Source organism: Microcaecilia unicolor, chromosome 6, assembly GCF_901765095.1.
Source record: "Microcaecilia unicolor chromosome 6, aMicUni1.1, whole genome shotgun sequence".
Lineage (NCBI taxonomy): Eukaryota > Metazoa > Chordata > Amphibia > Gymnophiona > Siphonopidae > Microcaecilia > Microcaecilia unicolor.
Window position 1 is genome coordinate 35,860,572 of NC_044036.1, and position 24,429 is coordinate 35,885,000.

General features: G+C 42.2%; 1 protein-coding gene across 2 annotated transcripts in view; it reads left to right on the forward strand.

Moving 5' to 3' along the window:
- The window catches only part of FGGY (FGGY carbohydrate kinase domain containing), a 464,206-nt gene that overhangs the window by 208,025 nt on the left and 231,752 nt on the right, over positions 1-24,429 (forward strand). For both annotated transcript variants that reach the window (XM_030205275.1, XM_030205274.1), the window contains exon 6: positions 8,805-8,920. In XM_030205275.1, the coding sequence (XP_030061135.1) occupies positions 8,805-8,920 (116 nt within the window). The remainder of the gene's footprint in view (positions 1-8,804; positions 8,921-24,429) is intronic.

Genomic DNA, 24,429 nt, shown 5'->3' on the forward strand with positions numbered 1-24,429 from the left:
AGGACACCAACCGGGCACCCTAGGGGGCACTGCAGTGGACTAACTGATGCACTAACTGAACGTAAAAAGCCCTTCCCTTACCGATCCCTTAGCGATTCGGAAAGGAACAGGCATACCTGAAGGAAATCGCATGCAATTGAGCTGGTCACTGTTAGCTCATTTGCACATGATTTCCTTGTTAAGGAGGGGAAGCCATGCAGAGCAGCCAAGCATTATGCGTGGCTGCTCTGCGCATGCCAAAAACGGCTTCATACATGCAGACAAGCTGTGTGTATAATAGCTGTCTTCAATCTTAAATAAATTGCCATCTACAACCTTAGAAAAATGCAAGTCCAGGTGAAAACATCCAAGTGCTCGTCAGGGATGTCTTTTTTTTTTTTTAGAGTATGGGTGAAGGACGTCCTTCGCTATGCCTCCGTCCCTGCGACGGGCAGTTGAGGACGTCCAAAATGTGGATGTTTCTGTGAGAAGGATGTCCATGCCTTTGCTATGCCTCTGACACCCCCTTTATTTATTTGGATGTTGGATCACAAGTAGCAGCAGTGGGGTTTGAACCAGCCACCTCTGGATTGCAAGACCAGTGTTCTAACCACTAGGCCACTCCTCCACTCCCTTGAAGTTTGGCCGTCCCTGTGGGGGGGGGGGGGGCAGTTCAGGACGTCTAAAATGTTTGAAAGAAGGACGTCTATGCCATTGCTATGCCTCCGCTGACATACACGTACCTCCCCCCCAGGGACCTATGACATTGCAGGCTGGCAAAAAAAGTTTTTAAAGTTGTTTTTTTTCGGGGTGGGAGGTTTATAGTGACCAGTGGGGGAGTCAGGGGAGGTCATCCCCGATTCTCTCCGGTGATCATCTGGTCAGTTCAGGCACCTTTTTGAGGCTTGGTCCTAAGAAAAAATGGACCAAATAAAGTTGCCCAAGTGCTCGTCAGGGACACCCTTCTTTTTTCCATTATCACTCGAGGACGCCCATATGTTAGGCACGCCTCAGTCGCACCTTCGCTATGCCTCCGACACGCCCCCGGGAACTTTGGTCGTCCCCGTGTTGGAAAGCAGTTGGGGACGCCCAAAATCAGCTTTCGATTATGCCGATTTGGGCGACCCTGAGAGAAGGACGCCCAGCTCCCGATTTGTGTCGAAAGATGGGCGCCCTTCTCTTTCGAAAATAAGCCTGAAAGATCACAGAGAAGAGGCCTTTCCTTTTTCCAAGAATAATGAACATTTGAAGAACTGTATGAGAGGTACGTACTGTTCCTGTGAAACTACTAATACTAGACTGGGTAATCTGAGAACCATTGCATTCCAAGGCTGCAGTGTTCTTCAGCAGCTCAATTGATCATTTCAGTTTCACTTTTGATTTTACAGTGTTGCCAGATGGGTGGGTTTCCCACCCAATTGGGCTGATTTTTAAGCCAGGATGCTGGAAATTTTCGAAGGCTGCGGGCTGCGGGAATTTGGGCTTCTTTTTCGTTGCAGCTGTGCGGGGTTTGCACTTTTTTGGGGGGCTTCTATTGGTCCAATTTGGTCCAATAGAAGCTTTTCCGGGGCTTCTATTGGTCCAATTTGGTCCAATAGAAGCTTTTCTGGGGTAGGGTTGACATCAGGGGCGGGGTAATGACATCAGAGGTGACGTCAGGGGCGGGGCTAACGACGGCAGAGGTGACGTCAGGGGGCGGGGTCGGTGACGTTCGAGGCAGGGTCGGTGATGTTGGGGGTGGGGTTTGACTTTGGGTGGGTTTTGGGTTGGTTTAGGGCCGATTTGGGGTGGGGAAAATTTTTCCCATCTGCCCACGCTGCTTTTGAAACAGAGCAACTTATTTTAGGATCCCTTTTACTAAGCTGCGGCAAAAGAGGGCCGGCTCTGGCGTCAGCACGTGTTTTACAAGTTCGCCTAGGCCCCATTTACTTCAGCTGGTAAAAGGGAAGTCTCACCTTCCTACAGGAAATGGCCATGCAACAAGTAAAGCACTTGCTGCGAGGCCATTTCAGGGGGGAGCCCTTACCGCCACCCATTGAGGTGGCGGTAAGGGTTCCTGTGTTAACCTGGCAGTAACCGGGCAGCTCATGGCACTGCCTGATTAGTACATAAGTATGGCCATACTGGGAAAGACCAAAGGTCCATCAAGCCCAGCATCCTGTTTCCAACAGTGGCCAATCCAGATCACAAATACCTGGCAAGATCCCAAGTACAAAACATTTTATACTGCTTATCCCAGAAATGGTGGATTTTCCCCATTTAATAAATAAGTACAAAATAAGTTTTTGTAGCGCCGGAAATGACAGTGCGCAAGGGATGGGAAATACCGCCGTGCTGCTGCGGTCACCCAGCGGTACTTCTATATAGCGAGCGATAAGCCCGCATTGGGCTTACCACCACTTAATAAAAGGAGCCCTTATTTTTCAAAGGCATAGTTGCCTCACTTATTGCAAAATGAACATTCAGCAAGCACATCATGGGTGCCATTTTATGCTGTCAATATTCCAGTGAGGATGAGGAGACTTCCCACTGTAAAATATCAACATGCTGACCCCTACTGCCTTTTATCAGGTCTTGATCCACTCTACTACTTGTAATACTACCACTATTACTTATCAGTTTGGTTCAAACTACTTCTTGTCACCTACAAGTGCATTCGATGTGCCACTTCTCATTTCCTATCCTGTCTCCTACAATCCCTCTTTGTTTTCCTGTCCTGGCCCCCTACAATCCCTCCTCGTGATTTCAGTTTGACAGATAATCCTATCCATCAAGAATTACAATAATCTAATCAGTTGGTAACTAATGAACAGTGTTATCAGATCATCGGTGGCCAAGCACGTTTCAACTGTCCTACAATGCCTCAAATGACAAAACAAACCCCTGGTATTTATGATATTGGAGGTATGAGGCCTCATAGTGAGCTCACAGTTGGCCAATACTCTCAATACAGGAACCACTGTTTTACCAATTTTACCACAGAGCTAGTCATTTGAAGGTTAATCCCCGATTCTCTCCGGTGGTCAGCTGGTCATTTCGGGCACCTTTTTGTGCCTTAGTCGTAATAAAAACATGTCCGAGTGAAAACGTCCAAGTGTTCATCAGGGACGTCCTTGTTTTTTCGATTATGAGTCAAGGACGTCCAAGTGTTAGGCATGCCCAAGTCCCGCCTTTGCCACGCCTCCGACACGCCCCCTTGAACTTTGGCCGTCCTTGCAACGGAGTGCAGTTGGAGACGTCCTAAATTGGGTTTTGATTATACCGATTTGGACGTCCCTGGGAGAAGGACATCCATCTTCCAATTTGTCAAAAGATGGACGTCCTTCTCTTTCGAAAATGAGCCCAGTAGTCAACTCTATTGATGAAACTGTAGTTTTTCAATCAGTGTGTTGAAGGGGAGGGTATATTAATGGAAAGAGCAGGAAGGGTGGGGGTTATGTTTATTTAGCTACAGATGTTCTTTTGGTGTTGATATGAAGTTATCTTTATTGAACTTATTGTGAAGCTGATTGGTAGATTCTAAAGTTAGTATAGCTTGGTGTTGCCTGATTTTGCTGCTGTTGAGCTAAAGTGGAAAATAAATAAAATAGAAATTAGAAATAGCGCCCACTTTATAACATTTTCCATTTAATGACAGCCCTTATACCTTTTTTGGAAGAGTTGTATTTAGGACGTGCAGTTTAGTCTATTATGTACTAATTTAGAAGCCGCGCCTTAGTGCAGGCAGAAGTTTATAGGGAATAACTTGTCTGTATTCCTCCAAATGACGCTTTCACTGCAAAGCAACAGGCGTCATTACTTGGAAAGCTCTCCCTTAGCATCTGTTATTCTTATGTCTGTGGAAAACATTACGTTGGAGGCTGTCACGTTTTCTTCTCAAGCTGCCACCAGTTTACTCATTGTTACCTTTGCTGCTGCGTTAGTAACTACAGTCACGACTGGAATGACACCCGCTTGAAACTGCATTTTACAATGGGGACAGAGATCCAGAACTCTGTGGTTCTAAAGCGGCTGTTACAGTCCAATAGTGATTCTACATTTGTTAACATGGATCTGATGAACATGATACTTCTGTTAGTCTGCTGTTAATAAACCAATTTTCGTAAGGAAACGTAAGTCTATAACTGTTCATCTCCCAATGGACGCCCAGAAGCACCTGGTAAGAACCTATTCTATAAAGGAACGTGGAGTGGCATAATCGAACATCGCCGGCAAAATAGTTCGCCGGCGATCTATTTTGGCGGTGGCGCAACAGCTGGCCGGAACCATATTATCGAAAAAGATGGCCGGCCATCTTTTTTTCCGATAATACAGTTTAGCCTGGCCAAATGCCAGAGTTCGCTGGGTTTGAGATGGCTGGTTTTGTTTTTCAGCGATAATGGAAAAAAATGCCGGCCATCTCAAACCCAGCGAAATCCAAGGCATTTGGTCATGGGAGGAGCCAGCATTTGTAGTGCACTGGTCCCCCTGACATGCCAGGACACCCTAGGGGTACCCTAGGGGGCACTTCTAAAAATGTTTAAAAAATACACAAATAGCTCCCAGGTGCATAGCTCTCTTACCTTGGGTGCTGAGCCCCCCAAATCCCCCCAAACCCACTCCCCACAACTCTACACCATTACCATAGCCGTTATGGGTGAAGGGGGGCACCTACATGTGGGTACAGTGGGTTTTGGGGGGCTTTGGAGGGCTCAACACTTAGCACCACAAGTGTAACAGGTAGGGGGGGATGGACCTGGGTCTGCCTGCCTGAAGTGCACTGCACCCATTAAAAATTGCTCCAGGGACTTGCATACTGCTGTCAGGGAGCTGGGTATGACATTTGAGGCTGGCATACAGGCTGGTAAAAAAAAGTTTTTATTTTTATTTTTTTTAGTGTGGGAGGGGGTTGGTGACCACTGTGGGAGTACGGGGAGGTCATCCCCCATTCCCTCCGGTCGTCATCTGGTGAGTTGGGGCACCTTTTTGAGGCTTGGACATGAAAATAAAAGCACCAAGTAAACCCGGCGAAATACTGCTTAATGCCGCTTTTTTTTCCATTATCCGCGAAATCCGGCCATCTGGTAGCCACGCCCATGCCCGCCCATGTCCCGCCTTCGCTACGCCGTCGACACGCCTCCTTGAACTTTCGCCGGCGAGGCGATGCTGTCAAAAAAGCCGCTTTGGATTATACCGATTTCGCCGCTTTTGAGATTTATGTTGGGAAATGGCCGGCGATCACTTTTGAAAATAAGCCTGATAGGCACCTATCAACAATGAAAATATATGCCTATACGTTAGGTGCAAGCACTTACGCCAAGCCATAGAGCTGACATAAGTATATGCACCTACGTTCAGGTGATATTATTTTATGTTACATCACATTTCTAGACTGCCTGACCCATAAGTTCTAGGTGGTTTACAATAAAATATAAAGCAAAAAAAAAAAAAAACAAGACAAACCTCGGGAATTATAATTATATCAACTAAATTAAAAGGAGAATTAACTAAAAAAAGAGTGGTCTTCAGAAGTTTCAAAAAAATGTCATAACTATTCAAATCTTCCAATTTTAAAGCAAATGAGTTCCAAATAAAAGGAGCCCGACACATCATCAACTGCTTAAATAAGCCGAATCTTTTTATGCCCTTGGGAGAAAGGGTAGCAAAAGGGAACGGGACTTGATATACCGCCTTTCTGTGGTTTTTGCAACTACATTCAAGCGGTTCCCTTCTAAATATGTTATTAGATTGTCAAATGTAAGAGATATTTTCCCAGTCCATTGCATTTGCATACCTTTCTTACAGGTAGAACAATGGCAACTGCAACTACTACTTAACATTTCTAAAGCGCTACTAGGGTTACGCAGCGCTGTACAGTTTAACAAAGAAGGACAGTCCCTGCTCAAAGAGCTTACAATCTAATAGATAAGAGTGAGACAAATATAGGACAATCAAGCCATTGTGACATCACTGATGAGGCTGGCTCTCAGGCATTGGTGGAATGAGGCATTATGACATCACAATCTCAGCTCTGGTTAAATCACTGCTATATGTAATACTACTACTACTACTACTACTTAACATTTCTAAAGCGCTACTAGGGTTACGCAGCGCTGTGCAGTTTAACAAAGAAGGACAGTCCCTGCTCAAAGGAGCTTACAATCTAATGGACAACATGTGCAGACAGTCAATTGGGGCAGTCTAGATTTCCTGGATAGAGGTAAAATGATTAGGTGCCGAAGGTGACATTGAAGAGATGGGCTTTGAGTAAGGATTTGAAGATGGGCAGGGAGGGGGCTCTGCGTATGGGCTCAGGGAGTTTGTTCCAAGCATAGGGAGAGGCAAGGGCAGAGCCTGGAGTTGGCGATGGTGGAGAAGGGAGCAGAGAGGAGGGATTTGTCCTGTGAGCGGAGGTTTCGGGTAGGAGCGTAAGGGGAGATAAGGGTAGAGAGGTAGTGAGGGGCTGCAGATTGAGTGCATTTGTAGGTAAGTAGGAGAAGTTAGAACTGTATGCGGTACCTGATTGGAAGCCAGTGAACTATTAGCAAATCTTCTCTGATACTAGCCAGTATATCTTTGATTACATGGGTAAGGGGGGGTCTACTGTGTATTATCTTTGGCCTGAACTAATGTGAGATAAGTAGTTCTCCCGTTCATCTTCTTGAGGATGTGAAGTACAATTCTATAACCTGTTTTCGGAATTTAGACACAGGATAAATATACTAATGACGCAGTATGTACATTCATAAATATTCATTCTTGATATTCTGAAAACTAGACCTGTTTGCAGTGCCCAGGATTCAAAGTGACACTCCTGTAGAAATAACCACCAATAAATAAATCATAGGATTTAATTTTTGATTGAATTAACTTAATACCTTTGTGACTAGCTTTCTGAATCTTTGCTTCATCAAATCATTGTTTAATGAAACAGTTAAGTGGCCAAGATATCAAAGGGAATAACAAGTTGCAGTCACAATGGTGATATTTATTTCAGAGTTGTAAACTAAGCAGGTAGAGCCTCAGGGGCTGAAAAGTCCATCGGTATTTTTGCACCTGAGTAAATCACTCTGAAATATGCCCTATAAATGGGATTGAGAAGCAGGACAGAGGTGTAAGAAAACAATAACAAGGAAAGGGCTTAGGATTTACAGCTGCAGGAGGGCTATGTCCAATGTTCCTTCTATGCCAGTGGTTCCCAAACCTGCTCCTGGAGGCACTGAAGCCAGTCAGGTTTTTAAGATACCCAGAATGAATGCGTGGGATAAACACAAAGGAATCCTATTTAGAATAAATGGTTCTGTGGAATCTTAGTGGAGATTGGGTGGCGACGCCGGTATTTGGGAAACAATAAGGGAGCTGGGCAGACTTCTACGGTTTACGCCCTAATCGTGACTGAATAGATAGGGATGGGCTGGAGTGTAAATTTTAAGGGGCTTCGATGTTAACTTCAGAACTTAGTACTGGGCAGATGTCTACGGTCTGTGCCCTGAGAAAGTCAGGGACAAATCAAACTCAGGTATACATATAAAGTATCATATACCACGTAAAATGAGTTTATCTTGTTGGGCAGACTGGATGGATGGTATAGGTCTTTATCTGCCATCATTTACTATGTTACTATGAATATTCATGAGAGAGATTTGCATGCACTGCCTCCACTGCACACAAATCTATCTCATGAATATTCATTATGGATATACTGAAAGCCTGATTGGCTGGGGTGCCTCCAGGACCAGGTTGGGGAACCACTGCTCTAAGGGGCCGTTTAACAAAGCAGTGGTAAGCCCACCATGGGCTTAGCGTGCAGCAGTCTGGAACTGCCGTCAGTGGTAGTTCCACCCCCCAGTGCACAGCATTTCCACAGGGTGTTACCCAGTGGTAATTGGGCAGCACCACACACTGGCCGCTTACTGCTGGGTTTGCGTGGGAGCCCTTACCGCCATCTAAATAGATGGTGGTAAGTGCCCCCCCCCCCCCCCCCCCCACACACACACGGCCATGTGGTAAGTGAAATCTTACCGTATGCCATTTCTTTTTTTGGCCTTTTTACCTGCAACCAGCGCAGGGCCCCGTTTACCACAGCTTGGTAAAATGGCGCCTATTCTATGCAGGAGTCCTTCAACCATATTGGTGCTGGGGGGGAGGGAGGGGAATTTAGTGCCTCAATATTGTATTTTCAATCACTAGGGACAGGCAGGTCCTCTAGAGTCCTGCAGAACTTGCCTTTCCCTCAACATGTGATATTGAACAACCATCGTCCTTGAGGGCCACAACTCAGTCAGGTTCTCAAGATTTCCACAATGAATATGCAAGAGATCTGTTTGCATATAATGAAAACAGTATATGCAGATCAAGTTCATGCATATTCATTGTGGAAATCTTGAAAACCTGACCTGGTTGTGGCCCTTGCTGACTTGGATGATCACCGCTGGCTTAGAGGGAACATTGGCTATATCTAATAATGGGTAAGGAGACCAAGGTCATTATTAAATCCTGTTGCATTTATTTTAACGCCCACCAAGTTTGCCGTTGGCGATCATGTCACACATCCTATTTAATATCTGACCATGAGTCTGCTGTACATAGAGATTTCTGTTTACTTTTTAATGGGAAAGCTCCTCTACTCTGCCTTTAAATCAAATCAGTTTTCTCTTTGTGGGGGGGCCAACTTTCAGACAATGCACATAACCGTAAAGTCTGCACAAGTATACTCTCATGTGTGGAGGGCAATTTCCACATAGAAAGCCCTGATTTCTGCATGGATATGCCTTTGAAAATTGCCCTTTAGATAAAGAATATGGCATTTTGCTATTAAAGATCTTTTTTTTTTCTGATCTCACTAGGTCCTTGTGTACTTTGGTTTGCAAGTGGACATATTCTTCAAGCCAGGGTTGGGATGACAGTTTCTGGGAGCTGATCGGACTAGAAGATTTTGTAATGGAGAATTATACAAAAATAGGTACCGTAGAAGAAATGTTTCCAATTGATTTTTTGTTATGTTGATAGATAGATAAATAGATATAGATAGCATCCAGAAAACTAATGACTGCCTAATATTTTAAGCACCGTGGAGAACAGAGTTAGAATAACATATTCATTAGTCTCTCACAGTGATTCAGCCCACTGCTACTTAATTTTCATAGATGTAATTAATTATGATTCATATTAGTGGGCTCTAGTTTAATGTTAGCTGGCATCACAGTGACACATGGGACAGATTATGGTAATGCTGCAGTAGAATTGTAGTGTGTCACTGTTACAAGTAGGAGAATGTAATTGATAAGAATATTGCCTATTTGTTACACCCTGTTCTATCTCCCAAATGTCAAAATTACCACAAGACATTTTGTAGCCTTTGTTCCATGTCTTCAGTTTATGTGGTACAGCAGTTAGTGAAATTTTTAACAATAAATCATTCAACATAATGTTATTACAATAATAGCCGCCTCTATTCATTGGGAAATGAGTTGTGATTTTCTTTAAAAAAAAATTCCTATCAGTGTCTGTACTATCTAACCCTTTTTGTTGTCTAATTTTATTTTGCTTTCACTATGCAGTTCTACAGTATTTAGTTAAAGGGGCTCCCTGAGGACAACAACTGTACTTTTAGGGTTGATATTCAACGTGATTTAACCGGCCAGAAATGGCTCCTGACCAGTTAAATCACTTGTTCAGGACTCGTGGAAAATAATCGGTTAGTGCCGAACTGAAAACTGTCTATTTTGGGGGCATTCTGGGGGCGGAGTCAGCTCTTGGCCAGTTAACTGCATAAATAGGACCACATAAAAGTCCTATATTTGAGGTCCTTTTACCAGGCTGCAGTAAAAGGGGGCCTGTGCTGTCATCAGTGCGTCTTTTTGACATGCGCGGAGGCTCCCTTTTACAGCAGCAGCTAAAAGGCTGTCCATTTTTGGGAAACAAAATGGCTTTGTGGTAAGTGGAACCACTTACCGCATGGCCATTTCGGTGGGGAGCCCTTATCGCCACCCATTGAGGTGGCAGTAAGGGCTGCTCTGCTAACCTGGCGGTTAAGTTCTGGCACAACAAAAATAGGACATATTTTTGTAGTACCAGAATGGCACATGCTACAGGGGGGAACTACCGCCAATTTGTGTGCAGTAAGCTCGCAGTGGGCTTACCGTTGCTTAGTAAATGGCCCCTTTATGCAGTAACCCATAGTTGGTTAAATGCTGAGTATTGCACTTATCTGGCTTTGTGGTAGTTAGCTCCAAAAAACCTGGAAATTCAATGCCGGTGCCCAAGCACAACCCAGTGTTGAATTTCCAGGTTTAGCGTCAGTGGCAGTCAGCAAAACGTTGATTGCCGCTGGCCTTTACTGACCAAGAAGACGTTTTATCTCATGGCAGAGTCAAAGGCTAGGATAAAGAGATGGGCCATACGTTGAGCCTTAACGACAGACAGAGAAGGTTCTACTAACAGGCCCTGTAGAAGTTTATTCCAAAGAGAGGGGCCTATTACGCTAAACATGTGATATTGAATAGAGGAGAGACAGGCTGAATGGAGGGAAGGGAGCTGCAACAGGTATTCTTGTGAAGAGCGGAGCAACCTGGGGAACAGTAAAGTGTGAGATATTGAGATAGATAAAGGGGTTGACCAGTAAAGTGTGAAATATTGAGATAGATAAAGGGGTTGACCAGATTGTAGGATTTTGTAGACTAGGAGAAGTATTTTGAATGAGATCCTAAATGAGACGGGCTACCAGTGCTTCTCATTTAGGAGAGGTGTAACATGGTCAAACCGTTTGGCCTCAGTTAAGAGATGAATGGCTGCATGCTGGATGAATTGTAGTCACTGGATGTCTTGCCTTGGAGTAACCTGCAACACAGCATTACAGTAATCGAGGCTGGAAATTACGAGTGAGTGAAGGAGTACACGAAGCACTGAGGCAGTGAATAAGTGTCAGAGTAGAGCATCTTCAATTTGAAGAAGCAGGCATTGACAATTTTGGTGATGAAGGGATGGAAGGTTAAGGCTACCCAAATGCCCCAACCTAATCTCGCCAACTTCCACCCTCAATTCTGTTCTGACTTAAATACCAACCTCCCATCCTTCTCTTTCCATCTCTCCTTAAATTTATCCCTCCTTACCCTTTCTCCCAAATTACACTATCCTATCTACCCTCTTTTATCCTAGTCATATATTATCTAGCTCAACTTATCATACACTACTAAGCCCAACTTTACATTGTTTTACTACTGTTTTATTAAAATTCTATTAACTTTGTATTTCAAATTACTACGTAAGCCACATTGAGCCTGCATTATGTGGGAAAGAGCGGGGTACAAATGTAATAATAATAATAATAATGTCCAAGACTTTAATGGCAGGGACTAGAAGAAGGGGATGACCTGCAATGGAAATTAGGCCAGTGAGAGAGGGAGAAGGTAGAGCGAACAGACTACCAGTACATTTCCTGTAATTATGATATGGTAGTAACTGAAGAGGTGAGTTCTAAAACCTGTTAAGTATGAAAAGATGGTTTCTAGATAAATGCATGTTTATTGCTCACTGTTTTACTATAATTTCTGAGTGGATAACTGTTCACAACCTTAAATTAAATAAGGAAAAAACCTAAATTCCTTTTGTTGGGGAATAGGCAGGGCTCAAATATAGATTCACAATTTTGTATTGCTGGAGACTTTTATTCTTTAGACCATACAGTTAAGATCCTGGGTGTCATGCTAGATGAGAAACTAACAACGGAACAAGAAGGGGCTCTTTTACTAAGCCGCGTAAGCGTCTACCTGCGCCCAACTGGCGCCAAAATGGAGTTACCGCCCAATTACCACGTGACTGTTGCAGTAATTTCATTTTTGGCGCGCATCCGATACACACGGTTGAAAAATAATTTTTATTTTTGGATACGTGTATCAGACACGCGCAGGTCATTACCGCCCGGTTACAGCATGAGACTTTACCGTTAGGTCAATGGCTGGTGGTAAGGTCGCAGACCCAAAATGGACACATGGCAATTTTGATTTTGCCACGCATCCATTTTCGGCAAAAGTTTTTAAAAGCCTTTTTTTACTGGCGCACTCAAAAATGGATCAGTGCGTGCCCAAAACCCATGCCTACACTACCACAAGCCATTTTTCAGCACACCTTAGTAAATTCTTTAGTAAAAAGTTATTTTTATATGATGAAAAAGCTAAGAACTATTAGAAACTATCAAACATATAAACGGCGAGTGACCGTACTCACTCGCAAATGCGCAGTAGAGACTTCCCTCTCTGCCCTGCCCCCGCTTCAATACGTGATGATGGGGGCGGGACAGAGAGGGAAGTCTCTACCGGCATGCTGCAGACGTCTGAACCGCCCCCCTCCCCCGGAGTTGCCGCCGTCCCTCCATCTGGCCCGAGCACTATGAACTTACATCACCAGGCAGCAGCAGGCACATCAGCAAAGCTGCCGTCGGGCTTCCTTCTCTGCTTTTGTCCCGCCCTCGCCGACGTTACGTCACACGAGGGCGGGACACAGGCAGAGAAGGAAGCCCGCCCCGACGGCAGCTTTGCTGATGAGCCTGCTGCTGCGTGCTGATGTAAGTTTACAGTGCTGCTCGGGCCGGGTGGAGGGGCGGCGGCAGCGGCGAATCCGGAGGGGGGGGGCTCGGAAACCCCCCCCATTCGAAAAGTAGCCCGTTTTCACGGGCTCAACAGCTAGTTTATTAGAAGATCTGTTCTGTTTAGACTGGTGGTACACAGTCACTTCTCTTTAGCAAATTGGATTACTGTAACATTGTATACCTGGGTCTATCGAAGCAAATTATTAGAAAAATCCAAACCAAAATGTGGCAGTTCGCTTAATATTTTCTCTTAAGTAAACTGATCCTATTACTCCATTCTTCATTAAGCTACACTGGCTTCCAATAGAAGCTAGAGTTCTCTTTAAATTGGGGTGTTTATTATATAAGATCGTTTGTGGTCTGATTGCTTGTTATGTCCTTTCTTTAGTACGTTATTCAGATTCATTATCTCGACATAATACTGGTAAATCATTATTATTTTCCTTCCATCGAAGAAGTTGTTCACATGTTTGTTTGCTTATCAGTCTGCCACTTTTTGGTCTTTTTGTCATCTATTTTAAGCAACTTGCCCAGTTACGTTACTTTTAACAAAGATTTAAAGACGTGGTTGTTTCATAAATATTTGTTAGAGAAGCTACTAAGCTGAGATGTGTATTGTTGTTTTAGATTAGGATAATTTTGTTTAATTATTGTTACATCCTAGATTCTGTCTTGTGCAATCTAGTATCTTTGTTGCAACCTGCCATGAACTATTTTATTGGTATTAGCGGGCTATAAATGAGCTAACTGTACCTCTTGGTGGCAGCAGGGTTCACCTCTGCAACAGTAAAAGACCTCCCTTTGTCTGCTGCCCAAGATCATTATCTCTGTTGGGCTCAAATGAGCAAATGAGCTGAAGTGGAGGAGTGGCCTAGTGGTTAGGGTGGTGGACTTTGGTCCTGAGGAACTGAGTTTGATTCCCACTTCAGGCACAGGCAGCTCCTTGTAACTCTCTGCAAGTCACTTAACCCTCCATTGCCCCATGTAAGCCGCATTGAGCCTGCCATGAGTGGGAAAGCATGGGGTACAAATGTAACAAAAGTAAAAAAGATACTATTGGAGATTCTACATGGAATGTTGCTATTCCACTAGCAACATTCCATGTAGAAGGCTGCGCAGGCTTCTGTTTCTGTGAGTCTGACATCCTGCACGTACATGCAGGACGTCAGACTCACAGAAGCAGAAGCCTGCGCATCCACATTGGTGATCTGCAAGGGCCGACTTCTACATGGAATGTTGGAGCATTCCATGTAGAATCTCAAATAGTAGCAACAGTGGAGGAGTGGCCTAGTGGTTAGGGTGGTGGACTTGTACCTGAGGAACTGAGTTCGATTCCCACTTCAGGCACAGGCAGCTCCTTGTGACTCTCCGCAAGTCACTTAATCCTCCATTGCCCCATGTAAGCCGCATTGAGCCTGCCATGAGTGGGAAAGCACAGGGTACAAATGTAACAAAACAAAAAAAAAGACACTGGATTGTTTGAAATTTCATTTTTAAAAATTTTTGACCTAGCAGAACGCTAGCTATGAGTCATGTCTCTTTGCATCAATACCTATTTTCCTACTCTATTGACAAAATATTGTGAGTAATAGCGAAAAAAAAAGGTTAAAAAAAGTCAAAAAAACCCCACTTTCAACATGTCGTGCACATTAGTTGAATCACTGCACGTTTACATTTAAAATATAGGAGGTCGGGGGGGGGGGGGGGGGGGGGTTGTCTATGATTACACAAGTCATGAAAGCCAAGGCATGTCCAGATGGTGAGCGTTAACTAGGACATAAGCAGCCTGAGTGACATTATGAGACTTTTCCCCTTACACTCAATGTGCAGTTTATATACATGTACGTATCAGCACGTGCACATGTAAGTTGTAAAATATCATAGTAACGTGTAACATAGTAGATGACGGCAGAAAAAGACCTGCATGGTCCATCTAGTCTGCCCAACAAGATAAATTCATATGTGCTACTTTTTGTGTATACCTTACCTTGATTTGTATCTGTCATTTTCAGGGCACAGACCATATAAGTCTGCCCAGCACTATCCCCGCCTCCCACCACCCAATCTCAGCTAAGCTTCTGAGGATCCATTCCCTCGCAACAGGATTCCTTTATGTTTATCCCATGCATGTTTGAATTCCGTTACCGTTTTCCTCTCCACCACCTTCCGCGGGAGAGCATTCCAAGCATCCACCATTCTCTCCGTGAAAAAATACTTCCTGACATTTTTCTTGAGTCTGTCCCCTTCAATCTCATATCATGCCCTCTAGTTCTACTGCCTTCCCATCTCCGGAAAAGGTTCGTTTGCGGATTAATACCTTTCAGATATTTGAACGTCTGTGTCGTATCACCCCTGTTTCTCCTTTCCTCCAGGGTATACATGTTCATGTCCGCAAGTCTCTCCTCATACGTCTTGTAACGCAATCCCATACCATTCTCGTAGCTTTTCTTTGCACCGCTTCAATTCTTTTTACATCCTTAGCGAGATACGGCCTCCAGAATTGAACACAATACTCCAGGTGGGGCTTCACCAACGACTTATTCAGGGGCATTAAAACCTCTTTTCTTCTGCTGGTCACTCCCCTCTCTATACAGCCTACACATGCTACACATATGACTATCAGCACTTACACGTGTAGGTTGCTGGGTTTCCTCCACTGATTTTTTTTTCTCATTTATAATTGCAAAATGAATGCCCTAAGTTTTTTTTTAGAAATTTATCTGTCAGCAGATTCTTTTCTGAAATGTTAACAGAATTGCGCACGTCCCAACCTGGATATCTCAATTCCGATTTCTGCATTCTTTCTAAAAGGAGTCTTGAATTCTGTTGAGATTTGATGATTGTCCCAAGGTATGTTTCAGTGAGAACAGAGGCAGGAAACTTAAGGTATGATGAAAGAGTTTATGAAGGGTAATAAGTCTTGATGAGAAGATTGTGGAATGGCCCATATTATTGGCTGATGCAGTCAGAGAAAACATGTAGTGAATTGAAAGCTACAAGCATGTCAGACGGTTTGCATTGGGAATATGGATACATGCCCAAATTTAGGCATAGGTAACTGCCTAAGGCATCAATTACTCAAGCCACTTACCTTACCTCTTCAAAGAGGCACCACCATGGCACTCTGACCCAACACCCCCACCCATTTTCTAGCCTTCAGGGAGCTCCACCCTCTTTGGGTCTCCGAGCTCCAGTGGAGGTTTCCTGCTCTTACTCTCTGGTTTTGCCTATGGGCTCCAAAATCTGAAACACAGTTCTATATAGAAACACAAGATTTAGGGGGAATATTTTTGTGGGCTTGATTGATTTGTTTGTATACAGATGTTGGTGTGTGCCTGGAAGGTTTGATGTGATAAAGTGTTTTGGCAAATGCTTTCCTTTTCCTGAACTTATCTTGAACTACAGGGCTATTTGCAGGGGAAGAAAAGTGGAAATACTAGAAAATATGTTTGACATTCTGCCCACATTCCATCATGACAGCTGGGTTGAGCATATACACTAGAATCCCTTGCCAAGCTTAGTATATTAAGGGGAAGCTCTCTCCATCCCTTTCCCAGATGTTCCTGATGTCTCCATTGGGAGGTTGTTATCAATTGTTCTGTACTTTAAGAGCCTGTTCATGAGAGGAGTCTACAGAGAAGGAATCAAACCCTATGGGTCTAATATTTAAAAAGACTTATGAGGTCAGCACTGATGCTAATTTAAAAAATTTCACCCAGTTATATGTATAATGTAATGCATGGTTCTATGCTTAAAATTGGGGTTTGGGGCAGGCATTAAAAGTCTGTGTGGAGTGGTTCTGCATTTAACTTACATGAAAGTCGATGAGTTCACTACTTATATGTAGATTTAACAATGTCCTTTAGACAGCCCGCTGTACTAGATAGAACCATAAAGTTAAGAATAAGCACTGGTGCCTGGCTTTACCTTTTTGTGTTAAGTGGCCTTTTTTCAAATTCTGACCTATTAATGTGTGAGAGCCCAGATTCACAATGCAAATGTTCCCTAATTTTAAATCTCAGAATAAAAGTATTTTTATTGGCCCCTCGACTGACTACTATAATTAATAGATGCATACAGTTACCCTTATTTTTGAAGAACGGAGCTTTTTGATTATAAATTTCTTGTGTCAAGAAATGTTATCTGTTATACTTGAATGCTTGAATTAAGAACTGAATACATCTTTTCAGAAACTAATGTGGGTTTATCTAATGCAGTATATACACTGTCAGAATCAATGCTTAAAGCAATATTACACAAACACCTGCTGTTTTTCTACTGAACCTAATTAGGAACTTTTTAGAATAGTGATTCTACCTGGCAGAACTGGCCAACTATATACTCCTTTGGAATTTAGACATATGCTTGCATTCATTGCTGCTGAATAATGCAATTGGTATTTAATCCATGAAACTAAAAATAATGGGGTCAATATTCAAAGTGATTTAACTGGCTGGAAATGGTTCCTGGCTGGTTAAGCTGCAAAACCACCAGGGTGGAAAAGAACAACGATGTCCCATGGGTAAGCAGAGGAGGAGTGGGAACAGAACCAGGCTGTTCAAAGAGCAGACCGAAGACATCCAATGTTTGAAGTTTAAGTTTATTGAGGGAAGACTCTACAAGGTACCCTGTTTCGCACAGGAAGTGACTTCTTCAGGAATCTATATAAATATAAGGAATCATAAAAACATCTTAGTAAATGAACTATAAATAAAAACATATAGGAAACAATATAAGATGATGAGGGACAAATATAAAAATGCAGTGAGAAAAATAAAGTATTATGTGTCCTTTTGATACTTAAAATATAGTATAAAATCTGAAAATATGTCTTAACGCTAAAATACAGTCACTAAAATACTGTTAGTAATTAAAAGATAACCAGAGCACAACAATAAAAATATATAAAAAAAGGTTGCAGCAGTCTGTAAGTATGGCACGTGAAGAAGTAGAAGGGAAACAGTATATAGAACAGCCTCGAAACGTCCACAAGGATAGTTAGTGTCAATACTTACCTTGGTACTTTGTTTCCAAGAGTTAGTGGTCAAAACTTTTGGAATAGAGTGTCTGGTGGAAGACGTTCTGGTCTGAAAGAAACATGTATGAATATAACAATTTGCATGAAAGGGAGCACTGACTATAACTAGAAAGTTAAGTGGACATGGCGCCGTGCGGAGGACTAAAATGAATCGCGGAAGTAAAAAGAAAAGCAAGAAAGTGACTTAACTGGAAGCATGTGCTTGAGAACAAAACAAGGAGTGGGGGAGGTACAATAATGGATTCTGGATGGGTGTGGATAAAATCGGATAAAATAGGAGAAAAAGAATCCATATAGTGAAAATGGATGGAAGGAAAACAAAATCGGCTATGATATAAGGGCTACCTTAAATCGTGATGAAGTGACACAACCCAATAGTGAAGATAGATGGAAAGAAAACGTGATCATTACTGATAACTTAAATCTTTATGGTAAAGTGACACTGCCCAATACTGTGAGAAAGAAAATGTGGTAAGGTTATGGCTAATAAGGGAGATACTAGTCAAAATCAGTTCAAAATGTATAAGCAATGGTTGCTCGACAAGGTAAAAAGATAAAGTGTAAAACAGACAGGTATGTGAAGAGTGATGGAGCGTGCAGCGGGACTGGAAAGGAGAAAAGTCTAGAAATATAAGTAGTGAATAAAAGTAAAAAGCAGTAGCATCCGTAACTTCAAAAAGACCTTTGGTGCACAGTGGAAAATGTGGCTGCTAGACACCACTAGCTAGTCATAGAAGAAAACCGGCTACTGTATGTGAAGGGATTTAAAGGGACACAAAAAGGTGTCAAAAGGAGGCGCATGCATCGGAGATAGTGAAGTAGAATATGGCACTGAGGATTGTGAAGCAACTAGGCATGGAGGATGGGGGAACAGCGGTAAGACTTCTAAAAGTGAAGTCAAAACAGCAAGCAAGGTGTGACCGAAATCTCACATTCGAAGACCATGCGAAAAATACAGCAAAGAAAATGTTCTACTCAATGTGGAAACTTAAAAGAATTAAACCTTTTTTCCCAAGGGAAGTATTCCGCAGCCTAGTACAATCAATGGTGCTAAGTCATCTAGACTACTGCAATGCCATTTATGCCGGATGCAAAGAACAAATCATTAAGAAGCTTCAAACTGCTCAAAACACAGCAGCCAGACTCATATTTGGGAAAGCGAAATACGAAAGCGCCAAACCCCTAAGAGAAAAACTACACTGGCTCCCACTAAAAGAACGAATCGCATTCAAAGTTTGCACCCTGGTCCACAAAATCATTCATGGGGAAGCTCCGACCTATCTGTCAGACCTTATAGACTTGCCTATTAGGAACGCAAAAAGATCATCACGCACATTCCTCAATCTCCATTATCCTAACTGTAAAGGGCTAAAATACAAATCCACATGTGCGACCAGTTTCTCATACATCAGCACGCAGCTATGGAACACACTACCGAAGGCCATAAAAACAACGCAAGACATAACCGTCTTCCGAAGGCTACTGAAAACAGATCTTTTCAAGAAGGCACACCATAAACATCCATCTTAAATACTATATAATAACACCATGCACGATCTATACAAAACTGAACTCTTATCACATGACTGAACAACCTCTTTGATATTAATGATCAAGCAATACCACTTTAAACCTTATGTTGAATAGGGTCTCTCTATAGTTGACAACCTAATTGTATGTCACAATCCAATTTATTACTCAGGAACCTTCATGCAATACCATAAATTATTCTTCTTTACCATGTATGCATGCACATGGTATATATATATATATATATACCATGATCTGTTCCATATACGTTATGTTCCATGTATGTTACCATGTATGTATGCACCTTAACGCAATACCATTTGTAACTCTGTTACCCGGAAACGGCAACCGCCATAACGGCAAATGTAAGCCACATTGAGCCTGCAAATTGGTGGGAAAATGTGGGATACAAATTCTACAAATAAATAAATAAATAAATAAATAAATAAGAGAGGGGTAATAAAATATAGAATGAAAATGAAAAATTAACAATAAAAATAGAAAATAAATGAAAAAGCAGAAAGGCAAACTGGCAAAAAGAGTGTACTGAAAATAAAGGAGAGAGTTTATAAACCAATGTATGGGATATGGGGTCTGTAGTGGCACAAGAAAACGTGCATGATGTAGACATATTGCAAATAGAAAAAAAAGCTGTACGGTGGAAGGTGAGCATATGTGACTATGAAGTACAGGATGTTGAGTACAAGGGATGGTTGTATGAATATGAGGTGCAGGACATCATTGCATAAATGTAATAAACCATGGCTATAGCGTAATAGTCACAAAGTCATGGATATGAATGTAAACCATAAAAGCATCAATTTGATAAGCACGACTATGGTACATGGACACAATAAATAAAGGGTAATGACATATATAAAAGATAAAAGTACAATAGTGAAACATCAGTATATGATGGGTACACCAATTCGGCATTGAATACATTTACATACAGAACAGTTCAGCTTGAAAAACCATAAAATGGACAATCCTCATGAACATACAGGGCTTAAACCACATAAAGTTTGAACAGCCATAACATAGACTGAACAATATAAGGACTGAACATGTCTGTTAAAAAGGTACCCAGTCACAGGAGTATGTGTTGTGGAACCGCGACTCTAAAAAGAACATCAACTGTAAAGTAAAGGAACATCAACTGTATAATAAAAGCAATGCTACATAGGTAGGTATATTAAATAATTGTGCACGTTAAGTTACATATGTGGAGGATGAAAATATAAAAGTAAAAATGAATGTAAAAATTCTAAAATTCTATTAGATATTGAATTGCTCAGTATCTGAATGATGTAAAATTTGTAGTCAAAAGAAAGAAATAAACATCATATCGACCAACATATTAATCAATGTATGTCAATACGTGGTGGGGGCAGTAAAAAAGGGGGAGGGGAGAAGGTTGTGTGAATATATATGTATGATAGTTGTTTATAGAAAAGGGTGGAGGTCTAACTCTACATTCAAGGGGTGACTGCATTGAATTCATAAATCAGTTTCTGTTCTTCTCTGAGCAATGTGTTGTCCAAGTTCCCTCTTCTGTTGTTTGGCACGAGAATCTTATACACCAGAAATTTTAGGTCTTCAATTGTATGGTTAGCTGTGTTCCAGTGGACAACAATGGGTGCACTGTTGACATTGCGTTTTATGCAACTGCGGATCTCAGTGATCCAGGACTTAATCATTCTGTTTGTCTTTCCGATGTAGAGGAGGCGGTAAAGACATTAGATGATATAAAGAACTCTGTAGGTAGTACAGTCCAATGTATGCTGAAGTGTGTATATTTTTACTGTGGTTGGATGTAAAAACACCTCAGTTTCCCAGGCATGTTTGCATACACTGCGGTGTCCGCATCTAAGATGGCCCAAGTGGATATTGGTTGGTGCGGACTGTAAATCTGGAAGCATCAAGGGAACCAGATGTTCTTTTAGGTTTCTTTCTCTGGTATATGCCACCACTAGTCTTTCGTTCTGGAAGCAGTCATAATTTTCCAGAAGATGCCAATGTCAGTGTATGATTTTCTGTATCCGTTGGGCAAGGAAAGAATATCGAAGTGTGCAAACAATGTCTGGATGTTCTCTTGTGATTCTGGTCTGCAGTAGGTCTTGTCTGTTGCAAGCTTTTGCCCTTGCTAGGCCTGCAGCAATATGTACAGCTGGATATCCCCTGGTTGTGAACCTATCTGATATGTGTTGAGCTTGTAGTTTGAAGTCATCATAGTTGAAGCAAATCCTTCTTAGTCAGAGGAATTGGCACAAAGGCAAAAGTTTTTTTAAGCTATTGTTGTGGTAGCTAGTATAATGTAACAATGCATTTCGGTCTGTAGGCTTCCTGTAGATGGAGATCGTGAATTGATTGTTCTCTATTGTGATTTTGAGGTTGAGGAAATTGATTCCGCTTGGACTGTATTGAATCTTGAACTTTAAATTGATGTCTTGAATGTTTAACCAAACGTGAAAGGAATGCAATGTGTTGGTGTTTCCTTGTCACAAGATGAAGATATGATCGATGTATCTTTTATATAGTTTTATGTGTGTCTTGAATGGATGTTCATCTAAGTATGTTCTTTAGAAATTGGCAACATATAAGTTGACTATATCAGGGGCCATGCTTGCCCCCATAGCTGTTCCTTTCACCTGTTGATAGAAGGTGTTTTGAAATCGGAAGTAGTTCTTGGTGAGTGCCAGAGTGGCACATGTGAGGACAAGATGATTCGGAATCCTTCTGTGGTCTGTTCTGGTATGGAGGGTCTGTTCGATGACATTGAGGGCTTCTAATTGTGTGATGTTAGTGTACAATGAATCTATATCCAGTGTGACCATTATTGTGTTGTATACCAAGAAAATCTCACCAATGTAATAATAGTTACACTTATATACAGGCACTTCAAATTGTGTTTTTTCCTTTGACCTACAAGCTGCTTAGAAGTTGAAGGGAATAATGCGCATCCTTTATCCTGCTCTCTCATTAAGCATACCTCGCTTATTTTCAGCATTGTTGAAACCTCTACTGGGATTCCCTAAATGTCCTGTTTCAATAGTATCCTTCAAGGATAATCCACACTGAACCATGTGCTCCTGGGCGACTGTCGGCTTTACCCCCATTCTAGTTAAAAGCTGCTCTATCTCCTTTTTAAAAGTTCGTGCCAGCAGCTTGTTTCCATCCCGCTTAAGGTGGAGTGCATCCTTTCGGAATAGCCTCCCCCTTTCCCAGAATGTTGCCCGGTTCCTAACAAATCTAAATCCCTTATCCCTGCACCATCGTCTCAACCACGCATTGAAAAGTTTGGGTCCTGCGCATGGAACGGGGAACATCTCTGAAAATGCTATCCTGGAGGATCTGGACTTCAGCTTTCTACCTAAGAGCCTAAATTTGGCTTCCAGAACCTTCCTCCCACATTTTCCTATGTCATGATACCCAAATGTACCGAGACAGCCAGCTCCTCCCAGCACTATCTAGGATCCTGTCTAGGTGACGCGTGAGGTTCACCATTTTTTCACCAGGCATGCAAGTGACCAGGCGATCCTCACGTCCACCAGCTACCCAGTTATCTACATGCCTAATGATCAAATCACCAACTACAACTACTGTCCTAACCCTTCCCATCTGGGCAGAAGTTCTCTGAGACATATCCTTGGTGTGAGAGGATAGTGCATCCCCTAGTGGGTAGATCCTGGCTACAGGAGTACTTCCTACTTCACCAGGGTGATGCTTTCCTTCAAGGCAGCAGAGGGGCTGCCAGACTGGAGGTGGGACTTCTCTACAATGTCCCCATAGGTCTGCTCTATGTACCTCTCTGTCTCCTTCAGCTCTTCCAAGTCTGCTACTCTAGCCTCAACAGAACGGACCCATTCTTTGAGACCTAAGAGCTCCTTGCATCAGGCACACACATATAACTGCTCACCAACTGGGAGATAATCATACAAGTGACATTCCATGCAAAAGACTGGATAGCACCCCTCTCGCTGTTGGACTGCTGTTTCCGTCTTAGTATTTTTGAGTTTTTCAGTAATTAAAAAGTTGCTAAGGTATTAAGGATATTAGTCTAATATAAAAGAAGTATTTAGCTTATATGGTATATTGTTTGATTTATTTAGTGTTTTCTTCTTAGAAAATAATGAAATGTAATTTTTAAAAAACTCTGTAAGAGCACTCCTCCCTTGTTTTCCTAATTAGAATAACTGACATGAAGAGTTATGCTAGAGGTGGGCAGGAGTTGGGGAGGGAGGGTGGAATTGAAGACTAAGCTAGGTCCTGTTGTGCCTGCTAGAGGTTATCTGTTAATGCTGTGGTACAAAGTTTAAGTTTTAAAACTAGGGGGGTAAGAGTATGAAAACTAGTTGATAAAGTTAGCTTTTTAATATTTTTATTCTGCATATCAATAACTTACAATTGCTCCTTTAAACCCCAATCTTTAAGATCCCAAAGCACAGAGCAAAATAATGTTCACTTACCAGAGAAATGTCCTCTATTCTCAGAACATCTCAGAAAGAAAGTTAAGTGGGATTTTTTTTTCTTTATATGCTTGTATATCCCCTGGAAATTTTATAAGTGCCTACTTCACTGATTAAAACATTGTTGTACATTTGAAGTTGCTTAGAAAATTATTCCCATACAGTGAACAGGGCCTGATAGTCTAAGGATTTATGCTACTGACTCCCCCCCCCCCCCCCTCCCCCCCGGTAACTTAGCCGCTCGGCTTTTAAATGAGCGTTGCAAATGGTTTTGCTGTTTTTAAAGTGCAAGCTTTGTGGTTCATGTGGTTGTGCTTTTATTTCACTACAGGACCCTAAGGTTGAGGCTTTACACATTTCACCTTTAGGCTCACATGCACGTCTACCACATTGTGATATAACTTTTTCTTTCACTATGAATATGCCAAATTTTTGACCTTTTAAGTTTCCCGTAGCTTTTAAACTTTCCCACTATTCTATTAGGGTTGTTGTGGTTTTGTCCATAAAAGAGCGTATTTAGCAGGATTTTTTGAGCTGTTGGTTCACACATTGTTTGACCTTTTGGATACCATAAATGTGCCCACTGCAAATTTACATCAGCAAAGAGTTTCCATAAAAGGGGTGACATCTTTGAGTCACCAGCCGCAGGAATTGCCCTTTATCTGCTGCAGTGCAAATGAACAATGTTTATTTCTCTGTGGCATGATAAAACCTAAGGGGTAGGGGAATTTAGATTTAGCACATGCAAGATGCCGCCTGTAGTGGAGCTAGGATGCCACCGCCACCTGAAGCGGAGCTAGGATACTGCCATCTTGTTTCGAAAATACGGGTTTCCCCGCCCCTGGATT